General features: G+C 40.2%; 1 protein-coding gene across 1 annotated transcript in view; it reads right to left on the reverse strand.

Moving 5' to 3' along the window:
* Nucleotides 1-1,951: 1,951 nt before the first annotated feature.
* Nucleotides 1,952-13,406, reverse strand: part of Trmt2b (tRNA methyltransferase 2 homolog B) — a 55,674-nt gene continuing 44,219 nt past the window's right edge. Inside the window, exon 13 of the mRNA XM_031367954.1 lies at nucleotides 1,952-3,541. Coding sequence (XP_031223814.1) covers nucleotides 3,415-3,541 — 127 coding nt within the window. The 3' untranslated portion in view covers nucleotides 1,952-3,414. The remainder of the gene's footprint in view (nucleotides 3,542-13,406) is intronic.

The following is a 13,406-nucleotide window of genomic DNA, read 5'->3' on the forward strand; positions in this document are numbered from 1 at the left end:
TATATGTAATGCAATATGATGTACAATAAATATGTGCTATGAAAAGCAATTTAAAGGAAAAAATACTGACTCCTTAGCCTTTTCCCAAAACAATGAATCTGTATGTAGTCTAGACTAGTCTTGAACTCATAGCCAGTCTGTTGCATCGGTCTTTCAAATATTGGGATTACAGGTATGAACCTCAAAACCCAGCTACCTTCTAATATTTTAAAATAAGTATGTTCTGTCCTGCGTAGTGTGTCTATTTCTGTGCTGTTCTGACATCTTGATCACCTTCTGGCTAAAGACTCTGCCCCCCCCCAGCTACCCAATCCCCTAGAGCTGGTCCATTCTTAGAGACAGCAAGGGTTGAGCTCTAGGCTATCTATTAGTCAGCTTTCCCATCACTGACGCATGATGCTTAAGATAAGCAACTTGAAGAAAGTTTGTTTTGGTTCACATTTCTGGTCCAAAAACATTTAACCCATTGCTTTTGAGCTGATAGCAAGTCAGATCATAAGGACAAGGGAGCACGAGGTGGAGAAAAGCTTAGGACCTCACAATAGGTGGAAGTAAAGAGAGACAGAAGAAAGGGCCACATCCCTATATCCCCTCCACTTATCTAACATCCTTCCACGAGACCCTACCACCTAAAAGTCCCATGACAGACTGAGAGCAAGCTTTTGACATGTGGGCCTTTAGGGAATGTTTCCAGATCTAAACAACAGCAATGTCTCTAAAGACTAAAATAACCACTACAGATCATACTTCCTGTAACTTCCCTGAATACCCAGAAAGGCAGTACTCCTCTACCTTTAGCATCCCAGGGCCAGGTGGCAGACAACTAGGGACCACTCCCATAGCTCAAAGCCTGAAAAAAAAAAAACTGCCCCAACTAGTTAATCATAAGCTTTTGTCCCTTCCCTGTCTTTCCCAAGGAATACACTATAAAGCACATTACCCAAACTTTTCCCTTTCCCTTTCCTTCTGCCTTCTGACATTCTGGTATCTTCCCTATATAGACCTGTAGCATACCTCCTATTCTAGCACTGTGACTGTATAGCATGCTGTGTTATTGAACCTCCATGTCTCTTCTTGTTGCTGCACCTATGTCCAAAAGCAATGTACAACATTAGCTTGGAATTGTGGCACATATCTGTAATAACCAGCATTTAAGGGGTAAAGACCACCAGCCTCAGCTACATAAGGAATTTGAAACCAGCCAGGGCTTTGTGAGACCTTGTTCCAAAACACCAATAAAAACTGTCTTAAAATATACCTCTATTGGTAGAGTGTTTGCTTAGCATGGGCAAAAAGTCCTGGGTTCAATTGGTTGTACACACCTGTAATTGAGGCTGAACTCAGAAGATAGAGACAGAATGGTCAGAAGCTCAAAGTAGTGGTTTGCATGAGAATGGTCCACATAGGCTCAAATATTTTCATGCTTAGATTAAGAGGTGTGTGGCCTTGTTGGAGGAAGTGTGTCACCGGGAGTGGAATTTGAGGTTTAAAACACCCAGGACAGAGCCAGAGCGTCTCTGCCTGCTGCCTGCTGATCAGCAGTAATCAGCTACTGCTCTGGCGCCATGCCTTGCTTTGTGCCTCCACACTCCCTCCCATGATGTTGGACTCACCCTCTGAAAACTGTAAGCGAGCCCCAAATTAAGTAGTAACAATAACAGTAGCCTTTGCCACGGTGTCTCTTCACAGCAATAAAACACTAAGACAGACCCAATCTCAAAAATATACACATATGACATTTTTTTATGAGCACTAACTGCTTCCTCTGAGAAGCAGTCTGCTTTAGGAGCATAATTTAGACTTCCTGCCGACCTCATTATTATTTTGTAATTCTGGGAACACACATAACTTCAATGTCTTCAGATCATTAGAGTATTCAGAAGACAATGTTAGACAAGTACTCAAGGACAACTCCAGAATTAAAAAGAAATCATGGACTAGAGACAGTGAATATAGTTAATTTCAACATCCACTTTATTATAATACATACACAGGACAACCTAAGTATCCAGTCCTTCCTTTCAGAGTTTCTTAACTCTTCGGGGTATCTCTAATGACTAATTCTCCTTCTACAGGTAAGAGATGAATGGTGTTATTGCTCCTAGAGATAACCACATTTTCTCTTTAAGTTGTTTTAAAATTATTTTTCAATTATGTGTATTTGCATGTGTGTGAATATGGGTTTGTGCATATAAGTACCATGTCCACGGAGGTCAGAAGAGGGTTATCAGATCCCCTGAAACTAGAGTTATAGGCAGTTATGATGGCTATCCATCACTTGACATAGATGCTAGGACTCAAACTCGGGTCCTTTGCAAGAGCATTAAATATATGCTTGTGACTGCTGAGCCATCTCTCCATCCCCAGAGATAACCACATCCTGAAAGGACATTCTAGAAGTGTCAAAGTCTAGAAAGCCAAACAACTCTGTAATCATTATATAACTTTGTCTACATTGCATGTGTGTAGTATGTGATTATACTTGTGTACAACAGATGTTGATATCAGGTGTCTATTGTTTTTCAACATTTTTTTGAGACGGACTCTCTCACTGAACCCCTATTAGCTAAACTGACTGTCCAGGAAAGCCCTCAGGATCTCCCTGTATACACTTCTCAGCACAACAACAGGCAGGTACCACTATGTCCTGTTAGTATGTGCTGGACATCCAGACTCAGCTTCTTGTGTATGCACAATAAGCACTTGATCCAGTTAGCCATCTCCCTAACCTCTTATACTGCTTTGTAAAAAGCTCAATTTGGTTCTACTTCCTAAAAATATCTGCAAGGGGCTAGGGCTGTTAGTAAACAATTTTCCCTCACACACATCCTTCCTTGGCTTTGATACCCATCACTGCATAAAGCCATGTGTGGTGGCACATGCCTGTAATCCCAGCACTCACGAAGTGTAGGCAGAAGGACTACAAGTTCGAAGTCAACATCAGTTACACATTGTGAGTGCAAGGCTAGTGTGCACTATGTGAGACCCTGTCTCAAAACAAAACAAAACAACAAAAACAAAAACAAAAAATTCAAATGGTAAAATCTCGGAGGAAATATACAGATCCTGGTGAATATGAAATATTGCCAGCTGCTCAAAAAGCAGTTGTCCCCACAACAAAAGGAGGATCCCATGGCAGGGAAAAGACTGTATATTGAATAATGTATAGACAGCAAAAGAATGGAGCAACACAAATTCAGGTTCAAGGAGTTAGGAGCAGTCAAAGCTAGGGAAATATGGATAACCCCAAAGGAATAGGACCAGCTACAGTTCAATCTGCCTCAGAGAAGGAGGCCAGCCAAGTTCTTTTTGCCAGGATTCAAAATTGGTCTTTTTCATGATGCTTCCATGGTATCCCATGGCAACCTGGATGTCTCGGAAACTTCAGCCTTATCAGCCTGCAGCCTCCTGGTCTTACCGAGTGAAGAGGAGTACCAACTCACAGTGCGGGGTGTGGGGAAACAAATCCACAGGCACAGCTTCTCTCAGGACGAAAGGGTCACCTAGAAGCTTCTTAGCAGAGTTTGGAGGACAGCATAGTCTGCAGAAATAGACCAGAATATCAGTTCACAGAAACAAAGAGAAGCAAGCACAGGAGCACAGGACAATTGAAGTCCTTTGTCTGTAGTCACACAGCCTGTGTGTTTCTCATCCCCACTCCTCATTATTTTCCTCTAACTGGTTTGCTTATCCATCTTCCTCACTAGTGTAGAGATGCTCAACTTACATTGGAGCTGTGGCCCAACAAACACACTGTGAGCAGACAACATTAAATCAAAATGCATCTAAAGGACTGCAGAGACAGCTTTGGTTGGCAAGGCACCTGAGTTCAACTCCCAGAATCCAGGGAAAAAATGTAAAGTGGGTTGACACATTTGCAATTCAGTTCTGGAAAGTCAAACCAGGCAGATCCCTGGGCCTCACTGGCCAGTGTGAGTCTAGCGCTGGCTGAAACTCAGACTACTGAGAGATCTTGTCTCAAAAACAAGGTAGATGGTTTTTTAAAATACCAGGTAATGTTTATAAGCTATGCACCCAGTCTGTTGTGCTTTTGCACTATTGGACCTTTTCTACCATATATACATACATATCATCTTATCCAATTAAAACTATCTTGCCTTTTTGAGGACATGTTTAGAAATTTGCTCAGTGTGCTAGCTGAATTCTAGGTTTAGTCTTGTTTTTGTTTTTTGTTTTGTTTTGTTTGTTTGTTTGTTTGTTTGAGATAGGATTTCTCTATATAGCCCTGGCTTTCCTAGAACTCACTGTCTTGAACTCAGAAATCAGTCTTCCTCCTGAGTGCTGGTATTAAAGGTATGAGCAACCACGGCCAGCTAGGTTTAGTCTTAACCACTTCATTATAACACTCGTTGGTATTATATATGATACAATGCACTCATTTGAGTAAAAATGAAATAACATTAAAAGGTACAACGGATCATCTTTCCTGTCTTTCATATGCCCCGGTTCTTTCTTTTTAAAATATTTTTTAGATTTAATTTTTGTGTTTGTATGGGAGTTTTTTACTTGTGTGTACATACATGCACCACATGTGTGCCTTGTGCCTGCAGCGGTCAGAAAGGGGTGTCATGTCCCCAGAAATTAGAGTTGCACAGGGTTGTGAACTACCATGTGAGAGCTGGAAACCAAACCTGAATCCTCTGCAAGAGCATCAATTGCTCTTAACCCCTGAGCCAGCTCTACAGTCCTCTCTTCAGTTCTTCTAGATGGGGAAAATTGTTATTAGGGTCAATTTCTGAAGCAGGGCCCTTTGCCTTAAGGACAGCATATAAAGTAATGGGCCTTCTTTGTGATAATTTCAAACCTGTCTATTTCCCTCCCTTTCTACCCTTCCCTGTGCTTCCTGTTTCTCAGACTGACCAAGTCCTTTCCTTTCCCCAGGGAGTTTCCTCTTCCGCTCATCAGTCCCTTCAGATCCCTCTGCTATTTTATGACCTATACACAAACACGTACATATATGCACAAGTATTTAGAAGGTAGGTTCCATGTATAAAAGAAAACAGTTAAGCATCTCTCGTTCTAAGTTTGGCTTGTTTTCCTTAACATAATAATATTCAGTCTATCAAATTTCCTGGCAAATGAGACTTCATTTTCTAAGATTTAGTTTTTCATTATGTGTGCATGCATGCATGCATGTATGCATGTGTGTGTGTGCATGTATTTATGTACACACATGTTCACTGCAGGGCTGCCCATGGAAGCCAGAACTGTAGATGGACTGGAGTCATAGGTGGCTGTGAGCCACCTGATACAGGTACAGGTAACAAAACCCAGTACCTCTGCAAAATCAGTACATTTTCTTAACTGCAGACCCCCAATTTAAATGTTTCTCTCTAGCCCCAATTTAATTTTTCTTGCTATCAATGTATCATATAACTTACCAGAGTCTCTCTATAAATATATAAGCAAGCACCAATATATGTCCTTCTCGTTGTTTAATCTCATTAGCAAATAAACATTCTATACCTCACTAGTTCTGCCTAGTAATGTTATCTCAGAACCCAAATCAAAAGCCACAAAATATGTACTTGATTATACTTCAGAAGATACTATTGAGCCAAGTGTGACAGCATACACCTTTAGTCCCAGCCTTTGGGAAGCACACGCAGGTGGAACTTTGTGAGTTTGAGGCCAGCCTGGTCTACAGAGTGAGTGCCAGAAGAGCAGAGCTACATAGTAAGACCATGTCTCAAAAATACAGAAGGAGGCAGAGGAAGAAACTGAGGAGGAGGGGGAGGAGGGGAGGGGGAATTGGGGATGTGGCTGAGCAGGAGAACACTCAGCAGCTTGTATGAAGTCCTGGATTTGATGTCTAGCAACACTCCTGAACACAGAGACATACACACTGGCATCAAAGAGAACAAACAGAAAGCGGGGAATTCTTAAACTCCTATAGTTGACATTGAGCCTTCTATCAGATATACAGAAGAATGCTAAAGTCTCAAAAGTAAAATGTCAACCCAGTTAAAGATGTGCATAAGAGCTGAATCTTATGTTAACCTGTAAATATCTAAAGACTTGCAGATGACCAAAATAAAGGAGTAGGAAAAGTAGCTCAGGGAGAGTGCTAGCCTAGCATGCACAAAGCCTTGGGTCCAATCCTCAGCACCTCACACCCTGATTGACTGGTGCATGCCAGCAATCCCAGAACTCGGGAGATGAAGGCTGCAGATCACAAATTCAAGGTCATTCTGGGATAGGGAGAGAGTTGGAAGCCAGCTGGGAATATATGAGATCATAACTCCAAAGAAAACTGCCAAAAATATATATTAAAAAAACAAAACACTCAGAAATCTTTAGCCACTGGGGAAATGCAAAGAAAAAAATCACAGTGAGATACCACTTTCCACGACCTACAAGAAAAAAAGGGCAGAAACAAGAGCATAAGATACACCTCACTGGAAGGATACCTGTCTAGCATGCAAGTGGTCCTGGGCTTGATTGCCAGCACTGGAAAACAGATTTTTTAAAAAAGCCAATAACAAGATTTGGGAAAGACACAAAGACTGTGAAATGCTCTTCGACCACTGTTGATACAATAGGGCAGCTGCTTGGAAAACCAACTGAAGTTCCTCAAAAGGTTAAACTAGTTACATAGGGTCCCGCACTTCCCCTCCTAGGTCTTGCTCAAAGAGAAATGAAAGCAAAACTTGCACATGGATGGATATTTATTGAGACATCAGTCATGAGAGCCATAAACTCATGAGCAGATAAGTAAGAGAGTATATACATACAGTACAATATTATTCTTTTTTTTTTAAGGCCAAAAAGAAAACGAAGGAGAGAGAAACCTTTACACACAGATAAATATCACATATGTTATGCTAAGTGGAGGAAGATGCAAAGAAATTCATAGTCTATGGCGCAATTCAATTCAAGGAAATGCTAGGCAAATCGAGAAACAAAGCACATCACAGGTTGGCTAGGATCAGACAGCAGGGGTGGAGCTAAACAGGGATACTAAAAAGTGCAGTTTCTTTGGGAGAAGACAAAGAAAACGCTCCAGATTTAGATGGCAGTGACAGCTGCGTGAGTCTGAAAACAAACCACCCAAAACTCACTGAGCTGTCTATACTTTTAAAAAAAGGAGATCTATTTTGGGTTTATGTGTACTGAGTGTTTTCCCCACATGTTTGCCAGAGGAGATAGGCCCAGGAGAACAGGATCCCTCTGAATCAACTCAGCAAGGTACATGTGAGCTCACAGAGACTGAAGCAGCAGGCACAGAGCCTACACCAGGTCTTCTGCATATGTAGTGTAGCTATTCCTACTATGAGAACAAGTGGGTCTCAGACTCTTGTACCTGTTCTTGGGACTCTTCTTCTCCGGTTGGGTTGTCCTGTCCAACTTTGACGTGATGATGTTTGCTTCTTTATTTTGTCATGTTTTGCTGTTACTCTAAGAAGCCTGTTCTTTTCTTTCTTTCGTTTGTTTGTTTGTTTGTTTGTTTGTTTTGAGACAGGGTTTCTCTGTGTAGCTCTGGCCTTCCCGGAACTCACTCTGTACACTAGGCTGGCTTCAAACTCAGAAATCCACCTATCTGACTGGTCTTCTGGGACTGGACTTACAGAAGGATTTTGATATGTCATAATTTGTATTTTTTTGAATTATTGAGTTTCCTTTAAGTACATTTTGAGGATAAATTTTCAGAAGATAGGAAGTTCCCATTTTGAGGGAAAATGGAAATAACTTTAACTATTTTCTATTTTTTAATTTTAGTAAAATACACTTAACATAAATCTTAACCATTTTAAATCTATTTTGATTTTTGAGACATAGTCTCATTATGTAACCTGGTTATCCTGGAACACAGCATATAAACCAGGCTGGCCTCCTCAAACTCACAGAGATCTGCCTGCCTCTGACTCCCAGGTTCTGAGATTAAAGGTGTGTACCTCTACACCCAACAATTACAAAAGTTTCTTATCTACCATGTAGGTGCTGGGAACCAAGCCTGGGTCCCCTGCAAGAGCAACAAGTGCTTTTAACCACTAAGCTATCTCTACAGCCTTATAAATTGTATCATTTAAATAGATAAAATTATGTGGATTATCTCCAGAAAGCTGCTGAAAAACAGCATACTGTCAAGATTTTCCATTATCAATACATTACAGTATATAGTGCTCCATTTTATGGATATTATATTATAAATAACTTATCCACTTCTCTTCTGATGACTTTTAGAATATTTTTTGTTTTGATGTTAAAATATTACAGTAATCATTTTTTTATGTCATTTTATGTATGGAAGTGAGCTGCAGGATAAAAATCTGTGGAATGGGAGCTGAAGAGACGGCTCAATGGTTAAGAAAACTGGCTGCTCTTCCAGAAGACCAAGTTCAAGTCATAACACCTATTTGTAGTTCAGACTCATCTTTAACTCCAGTTCTAGGAGATCTGATGCTCTCTTTTGACTGTTGTGAGCTCAGGCAACAAAAGTGGTGTAGACATACATACAGGTAAAATACTCAGTACACATAAAATAGTTTTAATTGAGGCATGTAATTCTGGATCACCAAGCATGCATACATCTAAATTTTTAATCTACATTGTTAAATTTACCTCCAAATGGATGTTATTGACTTATATAGATTAGTGCTCAATTTATACCAACATTTTACATTTCTTTTGTCCCTATATTTTCAGCAATGCATTATCAAACTTTTGTTATTTTTCCCAGTTTGAAATACAAAAAGTGTTTCTTTAGGGGTGTGGCTGCTGGTGGTCGCCTGTACTGCCGTGGGATGCACTGCCCACCCCATGAGCATACAGGCAGCAGGAATTGGACTCAGTGAGTTATTTTTAAAAAGAGAACAAGGGAATTGGGAGGGGGATATGTTGAGAGTCCAGAAGGAGTTAGAGTAGGGTAATGGGCTGAATATGATCAAAATATACTGTGTCTATGAAATCCTCAAATGTTTTTACATACATATGTAAGTATATATGTATGTATGTATGTGTATATACACACAGAGATTTGTGTATTTCTATGTACATTGTTACAGGTTTTAGACAGGTTGTTTCTGTGTAGCTCAAACTGACCTCAAATACCACCTCTCATGACATGGTCTTTCTACGTAGTCCTGGCTGTCCTGGAACTTGCTATGAAGACCAGATTGGCCTTGCACTCAGAGATCTGCCTGCCTCCACCTCCCAATTGTTAGGATTAAAGGCCTGTGCCACCCCATCCAGTTCATACTTCTATTTTCATGGAGGAGGTAACATCACCTCACAATGCATGAACACGTTAATGCTATTTCTCATTTTCTGTTAGTTTTCCAACTGCAACATTTGTTGCTTTCCAGGGCTTGATTACAGACTGAGGAAAACAGTCATTGTAATATTTACTGCAAATGGTTTCTGTGGGTGAAATTGTTTACTGTGCTTTGTCTCATGTAAAAGTTCCCATGTTTTCTCCATAGTTTTATTGAAACATTATTGGATACAATTTAGTTCACCATTTATACAGCTCAGTGGTTGTTAGTATATTCAGAGCAAGCACTTACCCCTACCAGCATCTTCGGAATATTTTCATTAGCCCAGTAAGATTCCATGCACCTCTTAATGGCCATACTTTGTATTTTACTCAAGCCCATAGTCGCTCTAGACAGCCACAGACCTTTCTGTTTCTATAGACTTGTCTATTCTGAACATTTGCTATAAAAAGAATTATTTAATATCCCCCCCATTTGTGTGTACGGGGCACTTGCCCATACAGGCACATGTAGGGGCAGAGGGTGATGTTGGGATGTCTTACTCAATAGCTTTCCATTTTAATTTTTGAGACAGGGCATCACTCAACCTGGAGCTCAGTAAGTGACTAGGTGGCTGGTGAGTGAGCCCTTGGGATCTGCCTGTCCCTGCTCTCAGCACTGAAGTGAGGTTACAGATGTGTGCCGCCTCATCTGACTGCGACTATAGTCTTTTGTGACTGGCCACTGGATACAAAGGCTTTACAAATGATTTACAAATATCCTCTCCTAGGCCATGAGCTGTCTTTTCACTTTCTGTTTTTTTGTTTTGTCCTGACTTTAGTGTTACTTTTCTTTTTTTTTTCCTTTGGGCTTTTGATAACTATATTAAAGACGACTTTGCTTAACACAACATTGTGAAGACTTTAAATGTATCTTCTAAAAATTCTATAGTTTTAGCTCTCACATTCAATTGTCTTATATATATATTTTTACTATTTTAGTTTTGTTTTATTGAGACAGACTCTCAAGTAGCCCAGGCTGGCCTCAAACTTACTATGTAGCCAAGGATAGATGACTTTAAATTCCTGTTCCTCTTGTCTCTACCTCCCAAGTGCTAGGATTATAGACATTTATCACCACTCCTGGCTTAGTTGTTATACATTTTTAATTCATTTCTGTGAGTAGTTTAATGAAGGTAGACACTACATCGATAATAACAGTCCTGTCAAATTAACTTAGCAATAGTGAGGCCATTTGCTTTGCATCCCTACTCCCTACAATGCTCATGGAATAAAAATCACTGAATGATCAACTTCTTAGAAAATATTTCCAGGGCTGGAGAGATGGCTCAGTATTTAAGAGTGCTGTCTGCTCTTGCCAAAGATCTGAGTAAGGTTCCCAGAACCCACATGGCAACTCACGACCATCTGTAATTCAAGTTCCACAGGATCCCACACCCTTTTCTAGCTTTTTTGGGCACCAGGCACAGACATTGTGCACACACATACACATAAGCAAACACTCATATACATAAAATAAAAATAAATCTTCTTTAAAGCTACTGTGGAAATCAATGTGGAAGTTTCTCAAAAAAAAAAAAATTAAAAACAGAACTACCATATGACTCAACTATACCCACTGGGTTATAATATACCCATAGTACAGAGCTATATGTACATCCATGCTTACTGTTGCTTTAGTCACAAGAGCTAGGAAGTAGAAGCAGTCTAGATGTTTATCAAGATATGGTTTAAAAATGTGACATAGGGCACGGGTGATAACTCTGCATCAGGACCTATGTGTGGATCCACAGTACCCACATAAGAGCTAGGTGGCAGCAGAGGTCTGCAACCTCAGCACTGGGGGTAAGGGAATAGAGAATAGCAGAGACTAGGGCTCACTGGCCAGCCAGTCTAGCTTAAACAACAAGCTCTAGATTCAGTGACCTTTTCTCAGAGAAGATGGAAGGTCAGTGAGGTGGCTCACTGGATAAAGGTGCTTGCCATCAAGCTTAATGACCCAAATTTGATCCCCGGGGTCCATGTGGTAGGAAAAAACCAACTCCTTTCAACTGTCCTTTGGTACCAGACATGCACACATTATATGCATAGAGAAAAGACAGACCAAATGAGGTGGGAAGTGATAGAGGGATACACTCAGCATTGACGTCTGGCTCTCACATATGCACGTACACATATGAATGGAACTTTATTCAGCTAAAGAGATAAATAAAATTATGATATTCCCAAGGGAATAGATGGAACTGAGATCACTGTTAAGCAAAATGACATGACTTATGTGTTTGTGGGGGGGGGAGGTAGATAGAAGGGGGACAATATTAGGGGAAGGGGGGCATAATGAAATGAATAACAAAGATTGAAGGGGTGTACAAGAACAAAGCATATGATACATGTGTGACAGTGACACAAAGAAATAAACAAAAGAACACTAAGTTAGGGCAGCCAAAATGGCTCAGCTGTAAAGGGATCTTATCTTTCTCTCCCCTCTTTTGCAACAGTCCTTAAGCCTTGGTGGGCTTATCTGTGGCTAAGCATTCCACCAACACTTATTCTCTGCACATTGACCAGTAATGAGAAAACATAATTTAAAAATTTAAAAACACACAACAAAGTATCGTCCTTTCCCTGTTAGAATGGCTAAAGTTGAAAAGAAAGAGTTAGGGGCTAGCAAGATGGTAAAGGTAACTTGCCACCAAGTCTGATAAACCGAGTTCAATCTCAAGGACAGACAAGGAGAGAACCAATTCCCACAAGTTGTCCTCTGACCTCCATATATACACAGAAGTACACATACGCACACATCATGAATGAATAAATAAATAAAGATAAAAATATTTTTTAAATAGAAATGTGGACTTGGTGACACACACCTATAATCCCAGGACTCAGGAGACAGAGACAGGAGGATTGAGAGTTCACGGCCAGCCTTGGCTACATGAATCCTTGTCTCAAAACAAACATACACAGGGAAGCAGGACAGATCAGCAGGGGAAAGCACTTACAGCCTAAGCCTCAGGATCTGAGTTTGATCCCCAGCACCCAAGGCAGAAAGAAGGACAAAACCAGGTCCCAAGAGTTGACCTCTGACATTTAAACATAAGCCTTAGCACACATAACTCTCTACCTCCCCACTGATACTGAGAAATCATTTCAAATTTAACTTAAATACCAAAACACTACTAAAAATAAACAGGCACAATATAACATTCTAACAAGTACCTGGAAAGGGGGGGATTTTTAAACACTGTTGATGGGAATGGAAGTCAGCACAGTCATAATGAAATACAATATCAAGATTCCTCAAAAGACGAAAACTAAATCTACCAGATGACACAGCTGTAACACTTCTTGGAACAGCCAAAAGGGAATTAATCACCACATCAATGAGATAGCTACATTAATACTTCTTGCTACATTATTCCCAACAGCCAGACGAGATTTCTATCAATAGAAGAATGGGTAGAGAAAATGTGGCAAATAAAAACTCCATTATTATTCAGCTATAGAAGAGAACAAAAGCCAAACATTTGCAATAAAATGCTGCTGAAGGAAACACTGTAAGGCAAAATAAGCCAAGGAGACAAACAGCATATACTCTTTCATGCAGAGTCTTTTAAAAGGTAACCAGATCCCTACTTTTTAACATGTTTTTTTTTGAGGGGGTGTGGGAATTGAATATAGTGTTGTCGTGTGTGTATGTGTGTGTGTGTGTGTGTGTGTGTGTGTGTGTACAAACGTGGAGACTAGATGGCAACTTCAAGTGTCATCTTCAGGAATGGCATCCACCTCATTTGGGATAAGGTCTGCCATTAGCCAGGAGCTCACTGATTGGGCTAGACTGGCTGGAGCAGGCTAGCCCTGTTTAGATTTCCCTAGTGATGAGATCATCACACTTAGCATTAATTTTTTTTTTTTAAAAAAACTGTCCTTCATGATGAGAGGGTTGATTTTCTAAAATATTGTATTAAAATTTTTCTTGCTCATTAATATTTTTGGTACCCTCTTAAAAATGTGTGCCCAGACTGACTGCCTGAGTTGTCTCACCCTAGACAAGCCCTTATAATGAATTCTTTTTTTAATGGTCCTCATTTTTTCCTTTTTTGTTAGATATTTTCTTTATTTACATTTCAAATGTTATCCCCTTTCCTGGTTTCCCCTCCCAAAACCCCCT

Source organism: Mastomys coucha, chromosome X (assembly GCF_008632895.1).
Source record: "Mastomys coucha isolate ucsf_1 chromosome X, UCSF_Mcou_1, whole genome shotgun sequence".
NCBI classification, from domain to species: Eukaryota; Metazoa; Chordata; class Mammalia; order Rodentia; family Muridae; genus Mastomys; species Mastomys coucha.